Genomic DNA, 26083 nt, shown 5'->3' with positions numbered 1-26083 from the left:
AGAAAGTTTTTCTACCAAATATTTACAAGATGTGGAAAACCCCTTCTCAATATTTTAATCTTTAATCTTTTTTTTTTAATGATTACTTCTCATTTTAGTGGGTAGAGGAAGCATGAAGTTTTGATTTTGTTTTGAAGTCACGAAAACCAAGGTTGAAACTCCTATTCAATGAGCCAGAAAAACACAGCATATAAGAACAGAATGTAAGACAACAGAATAATCAATATATATATATATATATATTTATTCCATAACAATATTTGTACATAGTGAAAAAGTGTCTCAGAGACTGACTGAATCCCACCTGTACCTGGTGATAGGTTATTTCTAAAAATCTTTGCTTTCCAACAGAATATCAAGGTGCCTACTAAGCAAACTCAACTTGGTTACAAATTTAATCCATACGTGATTACAATCTCAGGCTCCGCGCAGACTTTAACACACATTCAGGTTCAGTCAAACATCAGTGCTTAGCAACAATCCCTCTTAAAACCCTCTAAGAAATCTGTTAAAGATGATATGACGCTTTTCTAACAATTATTGCTGAATAGGCAGAGAGTAATATGTGTATAATTCCATTCATTTAAACAGTGACACACTACTGAGATGTAGCCAAAGGAAGACTGCAGCCTGCTGTGTGAAGACGCTCTTCATTACTGAGTCTCGTCCACGGCTGTGGAGATGTCAGAGGTGGGAGACTTCACACTCTTCTTTCTTAGATGGAACAGGAGAAAAACCTACTGTGTGCTTCGTGAAGAGCAGTAATCTTTAATACCTGCAGGAGGAAAGAAACACGTCACGGAAACAGCCTGGTGCAATTTTTTGCATATCAGTATAAGGAAGAAGAATGTGCACATTTTTTCTAAAACACTGAGTGTGTGAGAGTCTAAACCATCACACACACACCAAAATACACAGGGTGTGTGTGTGTGTACACTGTCTCACACACACATGCCAAAACATCCAGTGTGCGTGTGGGTCTAGAATGTCAAACAACAAAACATCCAGTGTGTGTGTCAGTCTAAGCTGTCACACACACACACACACACACACAAAGACATTCCGTGTGTGTGAGTCCAAAACATTTTACACACCAAAACATCCAGTGTGTGTGTGAATCTAAACCCTCACACACATCAAATCATCTAGTGTGTGTGTGTGTGTGTGTGTGTGTGTGTGTGTGTGTGTGTGAACCTACACCATCACACACACCAAAACATGCAGTGTGTGAGTGACAGTGTTGGTATTGGTGAGTTGAGTATGAGAGAGCAGCTGAACACTACAACTACACTACAACTTCAGAGCTTGTTTACAACTGCTGATCTAAGCACTCTTTCTTTCATTAGACCTACTTCTGTTTTTTTTTTTTCTTCTCCTTCCTCCTCTTTGTGAGATCAAAACTGCCCTGTCTGGCACTTACTCTAGAATCACAGATGCACACACACATGCAAATCAAACTAAGCTCTGTGCTCATCTCATGGAATCGTTTATGTAGAGTTCTTTATATATAATGATTTCTCTCTATAGTATAGATCCAGTGGAGATGCAGTCCAGTTCATCAGCACTGCTGAACTCTTTCCTCTGCTGGCAGGTGTTTTCACTAGATCATGTGGTGAACTGGTCTTGTCCCTCACTGGCGGATCTCTCCTGAATTACTTGGTAAACTGATGCTTGTGCTGTCCCGTTCTCTCTGTTTTTTTTGTTCTATTTGGAATATGACAAGCAATCATAGAGCTGGCAACTATCTCCAAATTGTCAGATAAGGAAGGAGATTAAAACTTCACAGACATGGTTTGGCTACTGTCTAAGTCCATCACTGGTAGAGTGGTAAAGAGAGTTTAAGCGAACAGACTCCACCAACGTTACAGGTGGGAAGGCTGTCTTGAGCTGGTATTCAGCGGGCACTCTGATGGTGCAGCGGAAAAGATGTTCGTCCGGCACCCCAGAGAACCGGGATTGCATGGCTTAGCTGGGACTCCACACAAACACACGTGACGGTGTTAAGGGGTGGGAAGCTAGGGAGTGGGGGGGGGGGGGGCATGCCATTGTTTGGCCGGGCTGCTGGATTAGCAGTGCGCAGGTCTGGGTAGCGTGGAGTTGCGGCTGCCCAGAGAGGCCCTCTATGGTCTGGTGAAAAAGAGGCCGCGGCTCACTCCACGCGTGTCGCAGGACAGACATGGAAGTGAGCGCCCTCCCTGGCCAGCGTGGCAGCTCTACACGCAACACAGACCTGAAAAACTCAGGAATTAGACGAAACTGCAACTACACTGGACCGAAAAAAACGGGATAAAAAAAAAACATACAAAAAACTGTGTAAAAAAAAAAAAAAGAGGAAAGAAAGAAAGAAAGAAAGAAAGAAAGAAAGAAAGAAAGAAAAAAAGAGGGAAAGATGTTGTCTCAGTTAACAAGAGGCGAGATGAGACTTTGCTTTCACACCACTGACAAGACTTGTTCTGATTTAGGCACTTCTGCATTCAGCTTCTCGAAAAAAAATTCACCCCCACACACCCTGCCCTGCCGCCCCCTGACAGACGTCAGGCATGGCGTCACAGCCGCTCTTAAGAGGAATGAAAGGAGAAGAGAAAAGCGTCTTGAGAAAGAGATGATTCTATGACAGAGAATCCTGCATAAAGCATATTTCAATTTTGAATTTTCAATGAAAAAAAGAAAAAAGAAAAAAGTAAACTCTAACAAGTGCACACAGCAGTTAAGCACTGGTAGTGGTAACATGAGGTAAACATTTTTGATATGACCGAGTTAAAACACCCTTGCACTATATCTTGTACTATAAGCCTGTCAGTACTAACAGTGTTGAAGAGAGTGCCAAATGTCAGATGTAACAATAAGCGTCATCATCAGTGTGGCTATTTCATGTCGTGTGAGAGGGAGACCTCAAAAAGCCAACAGATTTGTGTGCAGTCATGTTATCTGAGTTTTGCACACAGCAAAAAAAACTAAAACAACAACAACAACAAAATGCCGCATAGCAGATGTCATGGTTGTTAAAAAAAAAAAAAAAAAAAAAAGGCAAGTTTTCAGGATTTTATCACAGGATCAAGGTCAAAGTATAAGACATGCTTAATTATTTACATCACTATCCTAACTCCCTGATAAATCAAACAAAAGCAACGCCTGAGAACGTTCCTGATGGGTTTTTTTATTTTTTCGTGTCCGGTGATGATTTGTGATGTTGACTTACTCTGCACTATACTGTGATAGGCCTTCGCCGCGGGGGAGTCGGGCACCTCACCGAGGAACGACTTTCCCTCGTCGCAGCTTTTCCCTTTTGGAAAGAAAAGTATGCGGAACTTAACGAAAGAGAGAAGTAAAAAAAAACCCACCACGCAGTTCTTATTTCCTCATGGTTCCACGAATCTACAGGATGAGGGCTGAAACGCGGCAGCTGGCATTTTTTTTGAGAAATCTTTACATATTGGTGATATCAACAGATATAGTTTATACTTGGGCTTTAGAGGTGGTGACCAGAGACTATGAATGAGGAAACATGCTTTAAAAAAAATACACAGCCACTGCTAAGGCACTGGCACGATTAAGGCTCTTCTGGCTTTCACGCACTCTCTCTGTTAAAGTGGCACCGTTCTTATCTTATCTGGATAAAAAGGGCTTGGTTTAGAACTCGATCGGTTACAGTGGTTCTGGTAAAGGCTCCATTTCTGTATTTGCTCTGCGAAAAGGGGAAATGGGTGTTACCGATTCGTGGATCCAGAGGGACTCGGCCCAAGAGAGGAAGTCTTAGTTCTTCACACATCTTTTGCGCCCCTCCTGTTGATGGTGGAAAGATTTGGGAAGTATTCTGTGGGATAAGAAAAGCCACATCAGTCGGATTGACTAAAGCCAAACGTTACACATGCCTCATTCAGCCCTCCTCCAGCAGGGACAGATACCACAGCAGAGAACAAGCTTTGTGACACAGTCATGGTTACGTGGTCAAGGAGACAGAGGTCGGCACATGGGATAAACGGGATCTTGAACAGATGAGGGAACTTGCCTTGCAATTTGGGCAAACAAAGCCACTCATGTTCTCCACAACACCGATGATAGGCAACTTCACCTTCTGACAGAATCGGATCTCTTTTCTCACGTCCTGAAGTGACACTTCCTGTTAATGGTCAGACACAAATGTAAACAAAAAAAACGAAATCTGCCCTCACATCACAGTCGATTTCCTCATTGTTTTGGAAGCAAAAAAACCCCCCACACTCCAACATGCTCCAGCAGTTCAGCCATACACACGGCAGTTAGGTTGTAACAGAATCAATAAAAGACAGAGCATGTGGCTTTGCAGTCACGTGCCTTCTTTTCTAAAGGTTCTGGAGAGAACCTGCTTCCATTAGTGGTGCTGAGAAGACAGACTGCCAGTGTTGATTTGTTTATTTGTGTGTTTGTAACATCTCTGTGAAAAGCATGCTGTGGTCAGAACCCAGGCGTTCCTGGCATGCAGGAATGGGTCTGAACATTGCACTGGAATCCCTGAAATGTAATGTTGCATAAGTCAGGTTTGGGAACAAAGGCATTCTGTGCTGGCCCTCACTGGCAGAAGGGGAAAGTCTCTGAAGGGCTGGCTGGCTGTTTTCTGGTTAAACAGGAAACCCTGATATCAGTTTCCACACCAAAGAGGAAAAGCCGTATTAGCCGGTCTGGTCCGTGCTATTGTGTGATGGGTAACGTGTGCAGACCAGGGTTTAAAGGTTTCTTCCTTTAAAGGCATTCTGACCTGCTCTGAGATTTCCAAATCCTTTAGCCAGATACTGTCCTCTGTTGCTTCACCTGACTGACTGGATGACAGTAATGTTCTGTTAATCGGTCGTTGCCCTCTGATGTCACCAGCATGCACGCCCCCCCCCCCCCCCCCCCCCCCCCCGACCTCCAAAACTCCCTACAGGATGAGAAGACCAGCTTGTTTCCAGAAAGTTGTAAGCTATTGTGCAGATGTTCATTTCGGGAAAATGGTGCGTGTGTGTGTGTGTGTGTGTGCGTGTATGTGTGAGAGTTTGTTTGGGGGGGGGGGGTTGGTGGGGTCACTGATGACATCAGAGAGAAACAAGTGATTAGTTACAATGTTGTTTCAAAACAACAAGTGAGTGTAGGTCCAGCACCACGCCATGCTGGCGAAATCATGGTTCACCTCACAGTCGCATTGTGGCTTTGTCTATTGTCTGTCACTCTTGGACCGTTCTGTCGAGTTTGAGATTTTAGCCTGGGTTTAATTATTTTACTGAACTATAAAAACATTCCTCTTAGTTCTGCTATGTGAAGAATGTGGTCAAGCACGGCAGTGCGGGAATATACTTTTATCTTAAAATGGGTGTGTACTCTCAGAATTACTGTATGTCTGTCTGTCTGTGTGTGTGTGTGTGTGTGTATGCGTGTGTGTTACCTGCGGAGTAGTAATAATAACGGCACCGTCGATACGCGCAGCGTTAAGATACTGCACAATGGACAGGTGCTCATCTGATGTGCCTGGAGGCGTGTCCACAATCAAATAGTCCAGCTCTCCCCAGTCCACATCCCTCAGGAACTGTTTAATCATGCCTGGAATGTGGAAGTGCCAACAAGCCATGAGAAAACAAACCATACTTCACACAGAACGCCCCAGAGCAAATGAAAACAAACCCCTCTGACGCGGGCAGGGAATGAATGGGTGCATGTCTTCTGTAACCAGAAGCCTTACTGTAAAAAGGCAAAACCGTGATGAATGACGTTAAACTGTTCTAGAACACTGAAGAACCTCTGGAACAGCCCCACAGAATGTTCTAGAACTCCCACTGTGTAACATCCCATACAAGTGTGTAAAGTCCCATCTGATTAGCAGAGAACTCAGTAAATACTTTAGGCTGATCTACTGTCAAGAGCAAATAAGTTAGATGGTACTCTTGAGAAGAGGGACATATGTTATGTAATGATATGTTTTTGGTAGGACTGGCATGTGTTTAAGCAGGTGAAGTCCAGACTTTGAACTTTCCCGGTGATTTATTTGTTTTATATGAGAACAATCTAAAACAACCTTTGTTTTATATGAGAACAACCTGATGATTATCAAAAATGTCTGCCCTTTGAACTACAAACAGCGGTGGTTTTTTCAGCCATCAAATTTCAAGGGCAACTGTGACATATATTGTAGGATATTTCTGTTTGGGTCAGTTTAGGCAGAGCTGACACCGGGCCTGAGGAGATGGATGAGGCAGATGTATGAGGTTTTTGGACTAATCACTAACTGTATGAAAAGACTGCTCTGGAAAGCAGGCAGAGTGGACGTCCTGGAGTGTGTTATAGACCTTTCTGCTGACAGCTTACACACACACACACACACACACTCACACACTCACACACTCACACACACACACACACTCACACACTCACACACACACAAAAAGGCTGGACAGTGTCTGATGGAATCAAAAAAAGTTCACTTTTTTCTGAAGCATTGCTGGAGGTGGCCGTCCTGTCTGCTCGTTTTGGACAGGGTCGTTCTTAGAAATCCCAAAACCCGTTTCAGTGTGCGCTGTGTCCTCGTTACAGACACAGTCTTTCTTAGAAATCCCAAAACCCGTTTCAGTGCGTCAGTATCTCAACCATCACTGAAACATTAATGCAATAAAAAGCACATTTCCTTATAATTATCTCATTTCTTTTCCACTGTGTAATCCCTCCCTGTTTTACACAGCGCTTATAAGTAATGCACATACGGAAGCAACACCCATTGACAGATACAGGGTAAAATTAAATACTTAAAATAAAGCTTTGAAAGTGACACCTTCAGCGGAAAAACAAAAAACTTCCTTAGGAACAAGCAAAGCTGATTTGTATACAGAAATCACCCTGAGCACAACTCAGTGTGACCCAAATAAAAACAAACCACCTAGGAAAGTTCTGCTTGCCCAGGCATGGCAGTGAAACACAGTCACAGAACAGGTTAGGTGATGTGGCAGGGCAGGTCATGCCACATGCCAACAGTGTGCAGTTCTCTACAGTGACTGGTCACAGCACAGCTGAGATACAAAATTGTGGGAAGTGAAACCATCACAGGCAGTTTTAAATAGAGTGCTTCTCAAAACATATCCGCCAGCAAAGAGGAACTGCTTTCTCCCTCTAAATTAAGTGTGTGGACTTTAATCGTCTTTTTTCCTCCCCCGACTTGCTCCAAACTGCAACCAACGCTGGCTTAACTTATCTACTGTCTAAACTTAAAAAAGGTTTGTCTTTCTGAGGGCTACACATACACTGGGGAGTGTCTTTTCCTCAGAGGCGCAAATTAAAACGAAACCCATCCACACCCGTGAAATTTCAAATTTTGCATTAAAGCGAGATGGTATGAGATGGAGAAGGATGTTGGACAGACCGTTCTTCTTTGGTCCTCTCCAGATGACGGCGTCATCAGGGCCACTGAGCAAAAAGCCGATGGACATGACAGCCAAGTTGTCCTCTACGTACTAAGGACAAAAAAAAAAAAAAAGTCACAACTTACAGCAAGAAGCGAGTAACACACAACACTGTCAATAATAACTGTATAGACCTTTTCTCACACCAGTTAGTTCTTATGATATGTGAGTTTAGAGCTCTAGGCCAGTGGGCAGAGCAATGGAGATAACTGTGTCTGCAGTCGGCATGTCAGGTCCCAGTAATATTATCCTTTTACTGCCAGTGTATTTTGGGTCTCTCAAGTGTCAGGTCAATACAGTCACATTTAATGATGTAGTTAATATAGTCGAAGATTTATGATACTTAAATGGTAATATTGTGTCATTTGCAGGCAAACAGACTCACCACAGGGGACCAACCAGACCCACTCTGATGGACCTGTGAAAACAGGAACACAGACCGTGTGTACCCAAATCACGCTAACTCTCTGCATAAACATACACACCCCGTGAGGAGGAAAATGCAGCTTTGTTTGAGAACTGTGAAGTTGATATTTGAGGGTGTGAATGTACCTGCTCTCCTTCCAAACCCATTATCTTTGGAATGGACGGCCCACATATGTCAACATCCAACAGTGCTACCTGGAGGAGGATAAAGAAAACACAGAGAGTGTGTCACACTACCTTGTCATTGATTGTTTTCACCCTTTTTTATCACCGAAACGTTGCACCACTAACCACAAGATGTCAGTGTTACGCCCTATATCTTTGTTGGGTACACATATCAAACGAAAAAGAAAAACCACATAGCAGTGGACACCAAGCACACCACGGACGGCGAACTCCTTACCTCTCCCTCTCCCTCTCTCTCTCTCTCTCTCCTTCTCTCACTCTGTGCGATTAATCTGCTATGCTGTATGCTGTGATGGTCCTGTTCAAAACTGTACACCCGACAGAAACCAGGGGCTCAGTGTCACGGGGCTTTTTGTGAATACCACTATTAGCACCGTTCACTAAAGTGGACACCACAAACACATATTCAGTACAAAAACCATCTCTTTAATCTGTCTGAGGCCTCAGTCAGCTGACCGGACATTTATGGAGCAGGGAGCAGATGCCCTGTGTCCAACTGCAGTGTGGCTGTGTTTGACTGAGAGAGAGAGAGAGAGAGAGAGAGAGAGTCGTCTGTGGTGTGCTGGGATTGTAACAGGTGAGAAAAGCAGGAGCGGGTGTGCAGAGGTGTGACAGATAGGGGGAGAGCAGGTGGGAGAGGGAGGGGGAGAGAGATAACAGACACAAGCTACTTTAATCATAACCACCGCGTGTGTGTGAGCTTTCTAAAAGCTAAGGAAAAAACAACACCAGCCTCATAAACCAAGCCCGCCGTCCTCCAGTAGGCACAGAGATGACACTGAGATGAGGGGGTGGAGCCTTACAGAGGAGTGTGATGGCTAAGCCAATCTCACGCAAGCAATCTAGGGATGAAAACCCTACTGGCCAATACCAGGATGGTGGTTTGCACACTTTAAGAAAAGATTCAAGAAAGGATTTGTATCTATGGAAAAAAGAGTTGCTTTGTAAAAGTCTGAGTAAGGTTTGGGATTAACTCCATCAGGACGGAGAGAGCGGATCCTGCACGCACGGCCGATAAGATCATCAGTGTGGGCTGAAAACACACAGAGTGCATCAGTGGGCTACGACTCAAGGAAAAAGGGAAAAAGATCATCCAAAGTCCTCTCTCTCGCTTTCTCTCTCTCTCTCTGTCTCTCTCTGTCTCTCCCTCTCTCTTCTCTCATACAAAAACCCTCAGTGGAGCTGACTAGGTCTCAGCCACATACTTTTGTGGTTACACAGAGATGCTCCTGACGGCAGCTGCTCCCCTGTTTGGAGTTTACGAGAGGACTCCAGCTGATGACACCAGATAGAGGCTGATAGAGAAGCCAGATGTGATCATGAGTCTTTCAGTAAAATAATCATCTCCATTTTTCATTTCCCTCACACATCCACGCCGAGGGTGTTCAGGTGTAGACAGAGAGGGTGTTCAGGTGTGAACAGAGAGGGTGTTCAGGTGTAGACAGAGAGGGTGTTCAGGTGTGAACAGAGAGGGTACATACTTTCAGGTACAGCACTCTTTACCTAGTCTTTTTTTACCTATACTTTATTCAGGGAAGTCTTTTTTCAGGACTTCAGTTTTTTTCTAGTATTCTTCATACCTTGAGCCATTTTAAGGAAGTTTTTTCAGTCTGAAATCTGTTTTAGAGCTCAATATTTACAAAAAAACCCTGACGTTTTAAGAACACAGACGCGCTCAAAATGATTGAAAACTTGAGTGAAGCAGTAAGTCTGAGGATATTTAAAAAGAGTTTTGCAATCAGTTATTTATAGAAAGTGACTGTTTCTCAAGTGTTGATTTTTGACACAGACATGACTTGTATTTCTGTCTGAACAGGAAACCCCAGAAACCCCCCCCCATGACTTCATCGCTGCGATTAGTGTGACCCCACCCACGGTCACAGGGATGATTACTGAAGTTGTCCGTTCTTATATTAACATAGGACAATCAGCCCGGGTCGGGTTCTGATCCAAAGAAATCACATGACCCTTGGCCAGTGCGACGTGAGTAAAAACAGATCTGAAGACAGTGAACAGTTTAGCTGGGCTCACTCTCTCACTCTCTCACGCGCTGTTTCCGTTTTCTTCTCCATCCTGTGAGGGAAAGTCATTGACTCATTGACAATGAGCTGAGGTACAGTAAGAGAGAGAGAACAGCAGAGTGCAGAAACACGTTAGTGCTCTTCTGTGAAATGGCGCGGTGCGGTTAGAGCTGGGTCCTCGTGTAGGAGGTGGCGAAACTCTGGCTCAGGTCAGGAGGAGGGGGAGGCTGCGGAGAAGGCAGGGATTCCCCCCCAAAAACCCGCACACAGGACATCCCACCACTTCCTGCCCGACTCCAAAGGGTTTCCCTTCAGCAGTTTATTCCTGCTCCGGTACATACCATAACAACACACACACTCGCACGCAAGCACGCACACATACACACACGAAGTCTCTCACACACCCTCCTGCCTGCACGCACGCGCACACACACACACACACACACACACACACACAGACATACACACACACAAAGACATACACACACACACACACACACAGACAGACATACACACACACAAAGACATACACACACACACACACACACACACACAGACATACACACACACACACACACACACACACACACACACACACACACACACACACGCACACACACACACACACGCACACAGAGCCTCTGCAATGTTTTTGTAGGCACTGTCCTCTGACTTTAGCGAGCGGCTGGATGAAGTCTGTGAGGATTGGTCAGATGTGAGGGATGGGTGGGGCCAGGCCTAGACCTTTGAGCAATGCAGAGAATCCCTCATCAGCTCCTCAGGCAGCTTAGTAAAGCCACGGATGCAGCAGATCTGCCCTCAGACCTCAGAGCAGATGTAGCTAAGGCACTTTGCACTTACTCAAACTCTTACCGGGTGGGAGTGGGCTAGTGTCGGAGACTTCATTCCTTTTACTCAGCTCTTCCTCCAAAACAGACAGCCCAGTTAGACTGACGATTATCCAAACAATGAAGACTGCATTTGATAAAAATAAAAAATTAAAACCTACAAAAACCTTACATTTTACCCGAGGCAAAATTCCTTGAAGCAGGCAGTAAAATACCTTCTTTACCCCTCAACTTTTCAAGAGTTTCTAGTTGGAGAAAAGTTCCCTAATATGTCTCCATGACAACCTAGCCACAATAGTCCCAGAGATTTACCTCAAGACTTTCAGTGTGAACAGAACCAAAGAACCGAAGAAACATCATGGCCTAGATGCCAGAGGCATCTGTTCTCTTAACGATCAGCATTTCTTCAGGAGATGACTGACGAGACACGAACATCTGTAAACGCGAATATGAAGTCTGGATTCAAACTCAGTGCCCTCACAGAGAACTACAGGGTGGAAAGGACTTTGGATTTGTTTTGTGCTTCGGAGACTCAATATGTTGCACCATCTGAATGATGCGGATCTGTCTCTGACATAGAGGGCTATGAAAATAAAGGGTAAAGTGTAGTGTTTTAGAAAACAAAAAGCCCCATGACTCATGGGTTTCCTCTTCTTTGTTTTTACTGTTTGTTTGTTTTTTTAAGTTTAGTACTGATAATAGGTCTTGATTAATTCAAGTCTGTGAAGAAAAGTTTTACTGAACTTGTCGCTTGCCTCTCCACTGTGAGAGAATAAGAGTCAAATCACAACCCAATGAGGGGGAAAGAAACCACGCCTAATTATTCCTGTCTGCAGAAAAAGACTGTTTAGGACAGCTCATAGCTCTTCACTTGTAAACCCACTTCAGCTGTCGGATAAAATCAAATCTAGACACATGACTAATCGCTCACGTAGACCACAATCATTCATGTAGACCACAACCATTCATTTAGACCACAATCATTCTCTTAGACCACAAACATTCTCTTAGACCACAACCATTCACTTAGATTTAGAATCATTCACGTACAGTCCTGGAGGGCCAAGCTCCTTTTTCTTTCATGTCTTCTTTCACATGCCCATTTTTTAACCTGGAAAATGGATGTGTGCCCTCTTCAGCCAATCAGAGAGCACATGTAGTTGATTGACAAGAAAAAAAGCAGACCCTTGGTCCTCCAGCAGTGCTCTTCATCAGCTCTGCCTGTTCCACACTGAGACAAAACGCATTCACTCGTGATGTACTCTTCTTCTCTACAAAACCTGTTCTCTGTGGTTTCTCTCAGATGCTTGACTTTTGTGGGTCATTTAATGCATTGTGGGTCATGTAACACATTGGGGGGAAAAACAATCATGTTGTAAAACCATAGTGCAGCAGAGTCTGTAGATTCGAATTTAGTATTCTAATTGAAAACATAATGTTTATATAAAGTATAGTTCTGAGGTAAAACTCAAGTTCTGTACATATTTAAAACAAAAAACGACCTGTGTGACACAGTTTAAGCCATTAGTGATGTGTGTATCCTCCACACACGCAGAGGACTGAACCAAAGAGCCGCCAAATCAAAAAACAACAAAACAGGGGAGTGTTTCTAGGTTTTCAGAGAGGAACACATTATCCCCTGAATGGTCTAAATCGAGGAACCTGAGATCAGAGGTGCTGTCAGCCTCCAAGCCTAAACAGTGAGTCTTCAGCCTCACAGACCAAAAATAACCCCAGAGAGAGTGATCCACCGTGGACAGGGCTGTTCAGTCGGCAGGCTGAGGAAAGCCAAAGCCAAAGCCAAAGCCAATGTTTGTGCAGGACACAGACACAATTCCCCTGGACCGCCACTACTACCTACCAACACCTCCAACCCTGGGAACGCAGGCAGATAAACACGTTTTCTCGAAAACACAGACATTCCTCTATCAGCTCGGCCTTGACACCGGGAAGGTCAGGATGAAGCTGATGGGTACTTTTCACATATATTTATTTCACACTGGATAGTTGGTCTCTGGCCAGTCTACCAGTTGTTCCGTGAAACAGGTCACAAAGTCCATGTCACGAATGTGCTCCTCAAAAAAAAAAAAAAAAAGAAAAGAAAAGAAAAAAAAAAATCAATAACAGTATAAAGCTGTGCAAAAGACTAAGATACTGGAGCCTCTGACAAGAGAGAGAGTCCAGTCTGAGAGAGAGAGAGGAAGTGGAATGGTGGAAAACACACCCTCTTCCTGTGAGTGACGAGTTTTCCGAATCTTGATCCTCATAGATAATGTAGAACTTTTATTTAAAAACAAAACAAAACAAAACAAAACAAAACAAAACAAAACAAAACAAAAAAACTGAATCTCATTGAGCAACTGCTTGGATTTCAGTCGGTTCTATGGGTCACAGCGCTCTGGTTCTGAGGAGTCGGTTCTATGGGTCACAGCGCTCTGGTTCTGAGGAGTCGGTTCTATGGGTCACAGCGCTCTGGTTCTGAGGAGTCGGTTCTATGGGTCACAGCGCTCTGGTTCTGAGGAGTTTCAGCCAGTCTGTCCACACAGTTTGGAATATAAATAAAAGAAAATTTTTAAAAAAAAAAGAGAGAGCTGTTCGGGCCCATGGGTCTGATCAGAGGCGACTCTCACCCCATCCCTGCTTTTTATCAACAGGAAGAGTGAACAAAAGGCAAGACCTTCAACAGGATCTTCTCACTTGTCTTCACTTTCACCACACACTCCACCCTTCCGCCATCTGCCTGACACTCGCCCCCCCCCTCACAAAACAGGCTCTTTCATCACTCCCCCAGAGCAAAGACAGAGCTCTCACAGCGGCTCTTCGACGCCGGTGACACTCAATAGCCTGTCTTCATCTGCCCTCAGAAAGTCCTCTAAAGCATCACACACCAGCACGGCAGCTTACACACACAGCCTTCACGCACAGTCATATGGTTCCGTTTTGTATTATGTGGATTTCTCAACAACTGCTCCTCTTTGAATTTAGCAAGAGTGTCCTTCTAGTTTCTTGCCCACTGCGTTCCTCCAGGGAATATCGTCTGGCATTGCCATCCCTATACATAAGGCAATCTCAGTCCAGACTGTTTTCGTTTATGGTTCCCCGATGGTGGAACAAGCTACCAACCGCCACCAGAACAGGGGGGTCCCTCTCTACCGGTCACCAGTTTAAACCACCAGATTACTGCAAACTTCCTCGCCCCCCCCCCCCAAAAAACTTTTGTTTTTTTTTCCCTGGAACCTACAGTGAGTGAGAGGTGGTGAGTTTCTCTGGGCTACTGCAAGAGCACTGTTTCTCTATTCACATCCAGGGGACTGACTGAACTGTACATACTGGCTAATGCCAAACACTACCACACCACACCAAGTGCCCCAGGTCAAGGACTCAGCAATCAGTAGATAAGTTAAATCAGGTGTCTGAACCCTGGGCTATGCCCAAAATGTGCTGTCTTATGGTTCTCAAGGCCTGGAGTCAGGGGCCAGTGTGCTAGAGTACAACAGGAAGGAGATTTATCAGGGGCCTTACACTTCTACAAAACCAAAGTGACTGTAACATACACACATGCACTGCAGCTTCATCATACACACTTACATAAGGAAGCATGGGTTCTCAACCATGTCTTTTATTTAGTTTTCACGGTTTATGTCTCTCTTAAAGGGGGCGGGAGGGTAATGAAAGCCCATAAGAAAAGACACAGAAATGACCCACATCACCAAAGAGAGATAATGAAAAAAAAATAAAAATCAATACAATAGCATAGCCCATATCTTTGAAGTGAGGTCTTTTAAGATTCAGTCACAGGCTAGAAGTTGAGAGCTTAAAAACTCCATTACTTTGGCCATTATAAATGTCAGGCCACAATAGAGCGCTTTACAATGTGGAAGTCCCTCGGCCGTGAGATTTAAATTGTTTGAGGGATTAGAGATTATTCCGCCCCATGAGCTGCCAAGAGGTAAACAGTGCCTACAGTCCTCGACTCTGACAGCACTATTACAGCTCCACACTCCGCAGACAAGATCAATATAAAGAGCTGGATAGAGCGTTGGCATTCAGAGAGGAGAGGAAAGCTGCAGCTGCCTTGGTCCTCTGAATGAACCCAGTACACAGAGAATAGGGCCAACCCACTCTCTCTGCCTCTCACCGCACAAAGGCAAAGGGATCTTCTGAAGGGGCAGATGAGAGATCTAGCTATGCCTCAAACCAGACAGTGTCAATCAAACGCAAACGACAGGAAATCTTTGCTATTGAGTTTTTGAGGAGTGACTCAGATTGGTAGCGACAGTCGTGACAGATCTACACCCTGGCCCTCAGTGAGGGCTCCCACCATTATTCCATCCATGACGTTGACGATGCGCCGACATCAATAGTTTAAACCAATGCATCGTTTTTTTATTTTTACGAATTTACCTTTTTGATTTTTCTATCGACTGATCTATCGACCAATCGAGTTGAATAGTCGATTAATCTATCGACTATTCAACTCAGTTAGCCGATCGATTAATAGATAGAAAACTAGTCGTTAGAGGCAGCCCTTGCAGCAATTACGTATTGAAAGAAAACATTTGTTATACTGAACTGAAGACTTTTAGAAATCAAAAAGGTAAACTCATAAAAATAAAAAAAGGATGTGTCAGTTTAAAACATTGATGTCGATGCATTTTCCTTGTCAGCGCCATCGATTAGGTTGACTAATCGCGGCAGCCCTACCCTTAGTCCAAACATTTTCATCATCTTCAACACAAAGACACTGTTATAGCAGAGGGTGACAAGCTAAGAACGCCCTACCAGCATGACAACGTAACTGTCATTGCCAGCATATGATAACACTGTGATTTAACACAGTGATTCAACAACACAGGCTATGATGTATAACTTACACTGGTTTTTTTTTGTTTTTTCTATGTTGACAACTTCCCTTCACTAAACCAATTTGTTTTCCCCATTCAAATGTTTCTAGGTGTGGGCAAAAAGACTTAAGCCATAATAGGTTACCAGTCTGCATAACAGTGACTGCTCTAATTACCACTTATTACCATTAATTGCCAACCAAAACTCACTCCTAAAGACCATCAGAAAGACTTTCCTCTCCCACCACGGGAGATGCATTTAGACATGTGCCAGTGTAATACAACACCACTGTAAGCGATGAAGACATTAGTTTTCCTGGCAGTGCAGAGAGACTGAAAAATCTTCTGTCCAAAGTTCAACAGGCGACAAATTGCCAAGCTGGACACGGTCCCGACTTTTTACAGCACACAAACACTGCACACCCTCATTCACATCAGTGTTATTGATTCAACAACCGGCAGGAACATCAAGAAATTCCCGTACTAACTCCAGTTTCCTGTAATTGCCCTGCAAAATGACACACTTGCCCTCACTGTGATGATCACATACTGACCACAGGATTAGCTGTGTAAGGGGTCCATACCATACACATCAGTCTTGTGTCTCTGGCTGGGCCCAAGACTTTATCAGACACTGCTGATAACTGAGGACTGACCAGTGATCCCAGGACCACAGCTTCTCACAGCCAGTGTGAGAGAGGGACAGTCACCCTATTACAGTAATGCACAAAATGAATGTGGTTTTTGTGACCGAAAAAAGAAAAAAAAAAGAAAAGAAAAACCCCAGATCTCATGACGGATCCTAGGTTGAGTAAGGTCTATGTTTGGGCTAGATATCTAGTTAACCTCGATGTGACCGCAGCTAATTTTACAGTAACATTACACTAACCATGACATTTGATTATAATTACATTATAATCAAATCACTGAAACGTTGGAGTCACTCCTCTTCGTAAACAAAGAATAATGCACTTCAGCACATGCCCACTTTTACTATGAGTTTATGTGTGTGTATAATATAAATACTTTTTTACACTTTGATTACACTTACTTTTACTATGAGTTTATATAACATCTTATTAGATGCATATAAATTTATACATACATATATTATACATGCATATGATTTCTAATAGATTGACTGGTGAGTGTACATATACATATGCACTCAGTGGCCACGGTCTTAGAAACACCTGCCATGTAGTTACACCTGGCTAGTTAGCCAGCCTCTAGTCCAGTGATTCTCAACTCAACTCCAGCTCTCAACTTTTAACTCAGGACTGACACACCTGATGCTACTGATCAATTAATCATCAAGCCCGTGATTAGTTCAGTTAACTGTGATAATGAAGAGTTCAAACAAAGACATGCAGGACAGTGGGCCCGCAGGTCTGGAGCTGAGAATCACTGCACTAGTCCTTAATGAGTGGTCAGTGTGTAATCACAGGACTGCTGTTGGCTGGATATTTTTGGGTGGCGACCACTCAACCCAGCAGAGCGTGATACACTCGTACTGGCATGAAACCTCCCTCCATACCAGTACCATGTCAGTGTCACTGCCGCATTGAGAACAGTCCACCATCCAAAGGATATCTGGCCAGCAGCAGTCCTGTGGTCAGAGACTGGCAAGCATGATGAACAGGGTAGAGAGTGGCTGACAAACTGAGCATGGCAGCAGATGGCCTACGGTCTGTACTTGTAGATATATAGATACAGATATACTGTAGATATAGATATATGACAGTCTTAACCTCTTAACCAGACCAACCTGGTTATTACACATCTCTGGAGGAAGCCTGTGGTTACATGCATTGCTCAGCAAGCCGTCATGCTTGGGCATTGGAACCCACAAGCCCCAGTTATTACGCCAGCTTCTTCACCACTCTGTTCCTCTGTGCTGTGTACGCAGTGAAAGGCTGAAGAGAGAGAGAGAGCATGACAGTACCTCTTTGGATTCATCGCTGGCCAGAGCGTGAGCCAGGTGTGCGCTAAAGGTACTCTTCCCCACGCCTCCTTTACCGGAAAGAACCAGAACCTTGTGCTTTACAGTGGCCATTTTCTGCTTGATTTCTTCTATGGCTACAGCAGCCAAAGCAGAGAAGTCAGTGGCATTGGAGTAGCAGGAAAAAACAAACACAGCAAAAGACACAATGCAAACATTACATACTGAAACAAGGGCAACGGTCTATGGGACGGGGACTGAATTTTTACTTTTACTGAAATGGTCATCATCATGAATGACTGATCAGCACATGACACACATTGTTTTGGCTTCTGTAGACACAATACATTGTTACTAAAAAGTGTTGTTATTCTACAGACTTTTTCACTCACGTCTACAGTCAGTCAACCTCTGAGATTCGTTTAGATGACTAGAGGAGGGTTACCAAAAGAAACGACTTTGATCAACCTCACATGAATGAGCTTATTCTAAAATCGAAACCCTTGACCTAAACAGATGAATAAACCGATCACATACCGGGATCTGGCATTTTGGCTGCTCCGGACGCACAGATTGTCTGATTGGGACATCCTTGACACGCCGATGACTTCCCGGCCTGCTCACTGGTGGTACCAGGGCAATCTTCAAAAATACGTATTAATAAAATCTGTTACAAAAGGTACCACCTGACTAACGCGTAACAACATATAACAAACCCGTATACAATTTTGCTAGCGTCACTTTCAACCAGAAAACTCCACGCTCAGCACTCAGGCTTGAAAGCTACACATCACTACTGATCCTTGTCTAAGAAATTTTAAATTATGACTATTATGTATTTGTGGTTTCCTAAGTTCATTACGGAGTAAAATACAATAAAAAAAATAGTAGTATTGTTTAGCTTTATGTAATTAGCAACCTATTCTAGTATCATATTCGTCTTTATTTACTTAATGTTGTATAAAATAAGTTCATAAATGTCACAAAAACCTAAAAATTCATTTATGAGCCAAACTCGAACTTGCGGCTGTCACACTTTAATATTTATTGGAAGGGGTTGACGAGTGAACAAGATTGTTACATGCGTATCCTCAGTCTTACAGCAAGTTTTGTACCGGTAAGCCTCTTAGCATTATTGCACTGAAACTGTTTACCGGTTCTCAAGACTCGTGTTATCGCTGAATGATAGTGTCGTTCTATGAGCTGAATCCTGGTGACACCTGTATTAATGATAACAATTATACTGTACAACACCACAGCTGACAACAATGATTAGTAGTCACTCACGTTCAGGTGCATCGCTAGGAACGTCCGCCATTTTTTTGGTCCGCCGTTATTTACAGTCCCCTGCTTAAGACAGCGTTGATATGGTTCCACAGGTTTGATAAAATAAATAAATAAAAAAACAATAAATAAATAAATACGTAAATAAATAAATAATACTCGCACAAACAAATAATGCAAGTTTGAATGTTCAGAATATCTAAATGTACAAACAATGATGAGGAACGCCATATAATTAATAAACCAAGAGATCAGTGGCCACCAACAAAGAAAAATGGAACTGAAAGTACTACAAACCGAAAATAATCAATCAGTAAAATACACAAAAACAAAAAACAAACAAACAAAAAAAATACATTAACGATTCAGAAAATACAACAAAATATGAATAATTCCCATACCTTCGATACTCTGGGGACTCGGAGTTCCAGTGAGTGCACATAGGTGAGCAAGGCAGTAAGTAAATAAATCAGTGTTTTAAAAAGACAAATAGATATTATGTAATGTTTTTCTGTTTTATTTCCCAATTATTATTACACCCCCCGCTTTTCACCTTCCGGACTGTTATCTTCTCAATAAGGGATGATTTTTAACCAATGTAAACCACTTAACTGTAATACTTAATAGCAGCAATGAGTGACAATATGATAACGGTATATGTTTTTAATTCCGAAACTAAAACTTCCAAGCAGTGTAATGGTGTTTTCTAACACGGCACTGTGTGACCGATAGTGTGTTTTATACGTGATTTATATTAGGCCCTCCTTGAACAACTGAATATCACTTTTTGACTCAGTCATACTGACTTGTGTCTGTAAACTCCTACAGCTCCGCTTATCACACTTGTCGGCTACTTCAAATATGATTCTGGGTCTAGGGGAAAGTGGTTGGTTTCAGTTCAGAAATTGGAACAGCGAAACAAAGAGCCGAGGGGTCTCTCCATGTGTTTGGTCCTATTGGGGATCATAAGAGCAGTAGTTATGCTCGGAGCTATGATTACTCAAGATGAGCAAAATCCTGCGCGACCTCGCAGATCTGCAAAATCCTACAAGTAGAGCACTTTTTAACACGGGCCTTAATTTACTTTCATTTTAAAAGTAAATCAAATCCACATGTATTTTAGATGTGCAGTCACATAGGCTAACGTTATAAATCTGCAAACCGTAGGCCGACATCTTGTGTAACCATAAAGACTAATCTTTCATTGAGAGAGACATGCAGAAGAGTTTTTCTTCTCCTCCCGTCTTGAATTGTTTCTTAAACTCACCATTCCACCACCAACCTAATGGAACGTCGCAAAACGATTATGCGAATTCTCGAGTTTATACGTCATAGTGCAACACTTAGATAAATAAAACTATCAGGAAAGGACAGTTTCGACTGAAGTAATTTGGTTTTTACCGGCATTCAAGAGTCAGATGCTGCAGAGAGGAAAATAAACCACACCAAGGGTTCGCTGAAAGCGGCAGAAACGGTCTGTCGTTTATAAACTCTGCAGTTATGGACAGCCTTGGATCAACTATATCCCGCGCTCTTGTTAGGCCTTACGCGGGGGCAACAAAAATGTTGCCAAATCGCAGCACGATGAAGGATAGTTACAAATGTTACTCTGCACCACCGACGAAAGTGAATTTTGATTTCAAATTGAAAACAAATTCAAGCGGCAGATGCGTTTCAGGTCGGCGCAGGAATCCAGAGACCACAAAAATGCCTTTTCTAAACACGGCAACAATAATGAAGCCCCCGGTATCGCCGGATGATTGGTACAGATCAAATTCCGCCAATTACACGCGATCGGAGAGTAGTCGCCGTAACGCGGAGAATTTTCGGATGGATACGACCAGACTGATTCAGTGCAAGGACCAACTGACCATGAAAACACAAACTGAAACAAGTAGGTGGGTGGGTGAGAGAATTGTAGACATTGCATTTTGGAGCAATGAAATAAAACATGAGATCGAGCAACTGATGAAGGCGACCGAGACGCTGAGGCAGATGAAGTTCCGACTCGACAAAGCTATAGTAGAGACGGAAGGTCCTTCACAGGTCAGTAAAGGATACTTACACACCTTTTATTAATCATTCTAAAGACAGCAAAATCCATTAGAGGCCCCAGCTTCATAACCTGTGAATTTACAGGTGACTTGGGAATGCCTGTATCAACGGCAGAAACGGATGGGCTCCGACCAGGTCGATGATGACGTAGAGAAAGAGTTACTGCAGGTATAGTATTGACCAATAAACAGGGTCAAGCGGCCTGCCATGCAAGCAAAACAACGCTGTTTAAAAACGGTACATAGTTAACAAAATATTTCCAACTTATGAATGTGCGATCATATCCGAACAGGAAGTAGCTGTCATAAAATCCTGCCAGGAACACTTGGAGAGAGTTAGAGACAAAGTGAAAAAGCAACTTGAGTAAGTAATTTCATTTTCTGTGAGACGGGGGATGTGCATGAGAGAGTAAATTTCCTATTACATTGACAGTTTCCTCTTTAAAAACACCAACAGCTGCACTCGTCTGTACACTGTGCTAACTGTTCTAAACCGATAGAAAGAATGCACTTGGGTGATAGTAAAGGATTTGATTTAAATAATAATATCCATAGTGATAAACGGTTTAATAAAGGCTTGTAATATAGTATGCAGTCAACCCACTGCTGTCTCCTAATTGTTTTAGGGAAATGCCATAACCGTCTCAAGTAAATATAGATAAATAGTCGTCTCAGATCTATGAAATAGGATTGCTACAAAGTCAAGATTACATCTTACTCAGACATTTGCATTTATGTCCAAAAATCTGTGATAACTCGGAACATAGCACACATTTCTGTCTTTGTTTAAGGTTGAATAGGTTTCTTAGAAGTACTTTGCATTTCCTGTTGCAGGGGAAACAGAGAGACCCAGCATATGTTGGAAATGGACTTGAATGATAAGCACACAGCTTATGAGATTGATAGCAAATGCTATAAATTCATAAACTGCAACACCAACGTAAACCTCTACCCTAATCTGAACAAAATGGACAAGAGGTCAGTAATGACTCTTATAAAAAGCTACTCTGCTTTGTTAGTAATGGAACATATGGGCTAGTGTTGTTTTATTTGGTGATTAATATGCTTTTTTTTCTAGTTATTACAACATGAATTGCTGGTGGTAGATGAGAGGACAGAACTGTTGTTTTCTCTCCTGATCCAGTAGGGGTCACTGGCTCTATGTACTGTATGTAGTAGCTTCATTTGCTTGGTTTAGAGAGCTACACGTTTACACACATATCACTAGCTAACAGCAGACAACAACAAGGTGGTGTTAGACACTAGTACTCTGTTCAGCATAACTTCACAAATGATTTACATTATGAAAACCTGTTTTTTTTTTTTATTACCAGAGAATCAAAGATGTGTATCTTATCAACGGTCGAACTATTACTGTGATATTTAAATACAGAATTTGGTAGCATTATGATATGGGTGGAGGAGGGGGGGGGGGCGGTGCTATCAATGTTTTCAGAGTCCAGTGTAAAAAAGACTGTGATCCTGCTGTATCTCACAGGAAGAGCAGCTGTGTCGACTTCGCAGGATTGATCTTTTTCCCTCAGACTTTCTTGTAGTAAGGAATGCAACGTCAGAGTAGCACTGGCCAAGAGTTTGTCTCCGTCTGGCTTTTGTCCTGATTGACAGTTGCTTGTTTCTTGCTTGCGTTCAGTGTCATCATGAGCATCATTATCCTTCGCGTTATTTTCAGTTGATTTTATGCATTTTGGCTCGCAACGTCTCGCTTAATTACATTTTTGGCCCAACGAGCTAAAAAGTCTGGACACCTGTTCTCTTGGAGTGGTATCCACAGCTGTCGGTAAGACCACATTGCCAATGGCTAAGCTCCCTGCTCACTGGGCGCTTTCAAGGAAACGTCAGTTTTTCTCTGGCACCACTGCAGCGTGTTTCCTAGAGCATCAAAGAAGAGCTTTGTCAAGGTACATGGAGTTGCTTTCTCTCCCAGTTGCCCCGCTGTGGGCGTTTCTTTTTAAGAGGCCTCAGAACAACGTGAAGGGCAAGGTGATTGGCTTACCATTGGGCCATTCGTTATCCAGACCTCCAGTCAGAGTAGCTTTAGCTTGTCTCTGTATGGACTGGGATAAGAAAGAAGACCAGAGCTACAATTTCTATTTATTTAATACTTCAAGTTTCAAACCTAGACCACAAGCTTTCTTGGTTCTAACTTCGTGGAGGAAGTCCATTGTCCTCTATTCCATTTTTGAATCACAGAGTTTAGAGGAAGCAACGAAATGGAGTATTCTGTGAATAACAAGTGAAGGGGTGAATTTCTGTAAGATACATGAAAGTTTTTTTTTTTTTCCCTTCATGTTGCTCCAGGTGTTTTTGGAAGTTCTTTTCAGATCGTGTCGTTGTGTGTGTGTTCTCTGGGGGTTGTGTGTAGAAAAGAGAGTGTAACACGAGACCTGCCTTGTTTTCCTCCACCCTTTTCCAAACTCATATTGGAAGTGCACTCTGGCCCCAAAAAGAGACACACTGGGATAGGACGCTCTGGAGAGACTATAGTCTATAGTGAAATAAATCACCAGGCCTGTCTTTACTCGTTTCCCAACAAAAGCCACCACATGTCTGAATGCATTCACCCCCTTTACATATACCTGTTCACAGAATAAGGAGCTTTGTCAAGGTACATACTCAGTATTGTTGATGGATGTGCTCCTTGTTTGTTAGTGACAGTCCCAACTCCGAAACAATCTATACCTGTAGTGGAGAAAAATGTGGGGTTTTTTCACTATTGTACTCAGTAAAAATAGTTAAACTGTCATACAAAGGGCTTGTCTCGTTTAGGGGTGGCCAGTATACCAGTATGAAATGTAATACTGGTATGATGTAATGTCACAATATGGATTATTAAACAGTGTGTGCACTGTGAACCAGTAAGTTCCATATAATGCTGATGTTTGTGTGTCCGTATTTACAACAAGATTGACCAGATACTGACCAAAAACGAAAAAACAACCTCTTCTCAGGACGTAAGTATAATTATTTTAGAGAAAATAGAAAACTTCTGAGAGCGAGAGTTTATGTGCTACACTAGTGCCTGGAAACAGTCCGTTAAGCGTAGTTATTGAGTCAGACTGAGAAAGAGGAGTAGTAAGCGGGGCAGGCATGCACTTGGGAGTGATGGAGAATGTATGAGTAAGAGGTGGGAGTGGATGTCTTGGTCTGTCATTTGAAATGGGTTTGGATCGCAAAGATGTGATCTTGGACCGAACACTGTGTTTTGCAAGTGTCTTTGGTAAATTGTGGTGTCTAATGGAAGTAATACAACTAATAAATCACCCCGCATATGTACACATATATACCTCACACATTGTTATCCATAACTCAAACTCTTTCCATCTAAGTGACTTCCAAGTAATGTCTCCTTTCACTTACTGTGGTCATGGTTCAGAAATGACTCCATATTGTGGTTTCATGTCAGTAGTATCTGGATCATGAGAAGTACCCTGATATGACTGTACGGCCCATCCCTGTTCTCAGTTATGTAATTCTGTCGTATTGTCTTTATCTCCGTGGTTACAGTTCCACACACGGCCCTACAGAGGGTGTCAGAGCTAGTGCTTCAAGTAACTGCATTCACCTTTGGATAGTCCTCATTTTTATTTTCACTCTCTTTCTTTCTCTTACCTGTAAATGTTTTTCTTCCTGTAGAAACAGAGATACAGTATTTATTGGACCCTTTTTTTTATAAAAAATTGAAAACTAGAAGAAAAAACGATCCACGTCATTTTCCAAAACTATGATTTGTCGTTCCACGTGCTTTCACTTGGCACTTGCTTGAGCAGGTGGACGGGAACATTATTTGGGGTTGCGTCTGATGTGTGACACTGTTTCCATCTTAAACCTCTCAATATTTCACAGCAGCATAAGAGAAGAAAGGAAGAGTCAACAAACAGTCAGCATTTACTCACAGAGGTATCTCTGTAACCTCAAATAGCCTTGGGCAAGCTCAGAGATAGATGTCAGTTGGTTGCTAGGGAAACTATTCCACATGACTGGTCTGAGATAGGTGCTGTCACCGATTTTCCGCTCTGGACTTTTGAGTAGTAGTTGGGTCTTGCACTGTGAGAGAGGAAGGGACTGTGTGTTTTTATATCCTATTGTGTGGAAGAGGGGCGTGATGTTTGCATTACAAGTGTTCCGGTTCTCCAGTAGTTCTGTTTACACAGATGTCAGGGACAGAGAGTATTTGTGATTTTTTTAAATATAAGGAAAGAGAGAGCGAGAGATAAAGAAAGAGAGAGAGAGAGAGAGAGTTGGCCATTTTGAGAATTGTGGCAGATGAACATGACACTAGGAACAAATCTATTTCAATGACTGTAGAGCTTCTTCCAGATTGTTCTTAGCTTTTTGTGCCATGACACTGAATGAACAGAACAGCAAGTACTGTTTCTGATAAGTTACTTTGTCACTTTTATTTTACTTAATAAATGGTATAGAATAATTCAGCAGAGGCTGAAAATGTCAACTTCTCTTCCCACTCAACTGTTATTTATTCTCTCTAAGCCTGAGTTTTCACAGCGTTAGTCCACAGATGGAAAACACAGGTGTCCTGGCTGAGTTATGTGTTAAATACATTTATTGTGTATGGGGTAGAGCATCCAAATGTTGGTGAATATTATGTCACATACCTGCTGAGTGCTGACACGTCCAAGGATTTTTTTTTTTTTTTAGCGTTTCAGTGCCAAAGACATGGGCGAGATTTTCAGAGGATAACATCCTGAGGTCCCAGGCTGAGAGGATGCTATCGCTGAAGGTGCGAGAGGAAGTGGAGAGGCTTCTTGAAAAAACCGCCGCTGACATGTGGAACCAGTTTAACCAAGTGAATGTGGCCTTCACACATCGTATTACTGAGATAGCTGAGGCTAAGAGAAGACTGGAGACCCACCTGGCCATGGTGAGTCCTCCATTTCCACCACTTTACAGTCTGTCTGAAATATCTGCTCTTTACAGTCTGTCTGAAACATCTGCTCTGTCTGGAGGAGCCATCAGTATTTGGACGACGGTTTCGTCCAGTCTGAAACGAAGAGATGTAGTGGATGCTGTTCATGCTTATGATCTATGGAAATAGTCCC

At 42.8% G+C, this 26083-nt stretch overlaps 2 protein-coding genes across 3 annotated transcripts in view; one reads left to right on the top strand and one right to left on the bottom strand.

Moving 5' to 3' along the window:
- Positions 1-261: 261 nt before the first annotated feature.
- Positions 262-18986, bottom strand: nubp1 (nucleotide binding protein 1 (MinD homolog, E. coli)). Of its 2 annotated transcripts, none has more exons than XM_030790235.1 (11): positions 18955-18986; positions 18205-18309; positions 17671-17804; positions 7953-8021; positions 7786-7818; positions 7361-7451; positions 5399-5553; positions 4010-4120; positions 3712-3814; positions 3200-3283; positions 262-775 (listed from the first exon to the last, which is right to left on the bottom strand). In XM_030790235.1, exons 1-11 carry the CDS (start codon positions 18983-18985, stop codon positions 738-740), a joined length of 954 nt encoding a protein of 317 aa, XP_030646095.1. In that variant the 5' UTR covers position 18986; the 3' UTR covers positions 262-737. The 2 variants fall into 2 exon arrangements, with proteins under 2 accessions (XP_030646095.1, XP_030646096.1); XM_030790236.1 differs by having other exon boundaries at positions 17671-17798.
- Positions 18987-20685: 1699 nt separating this feature from the next.
- Positions 20686-26083, top strand: part of LOC115826087 (tektin-3-like) — an 8749-nt gene continuing 3351 nt past the window's right edge. The window contains exons 1-5 of the mRNA XM_030789763.1: positions 20686-20997; positions 21091-21174; positions 21299-21369; positions 21840-21983; positions 25683-25905. Coding sequence (XP_030645623.1) covers positions 20686-20997; positions 21091-21174; positions 21299-21369; positions 21840-21983; positions 25683-25905 — 834 coding nt within the window. The remainder of the gene's footprint in view (positions 20998-21090; positions 21175-21298; positions 21370-21839; positions 21984-25682; positions 25906-26083) is intronic.

Source organism: Chanos chanos, chromosome 13 (genome assembly GCF_902362185.1).
Source record: "Chanos chanos chromosome 13, fChaCha1.1, whole genome shotgun sequence".
Lineage (NCBI taxonomy): Eukaryota > Metazoa > Chordata > Actinopteri > Gonorynchiformes > Chanidae > Chanos > Chanos chanos.
The sequence above is the reverse complement of the archived record's forward strand: the minus strand, read 5'-3'. Positions and strand labels throughout refer to the sequence as shown.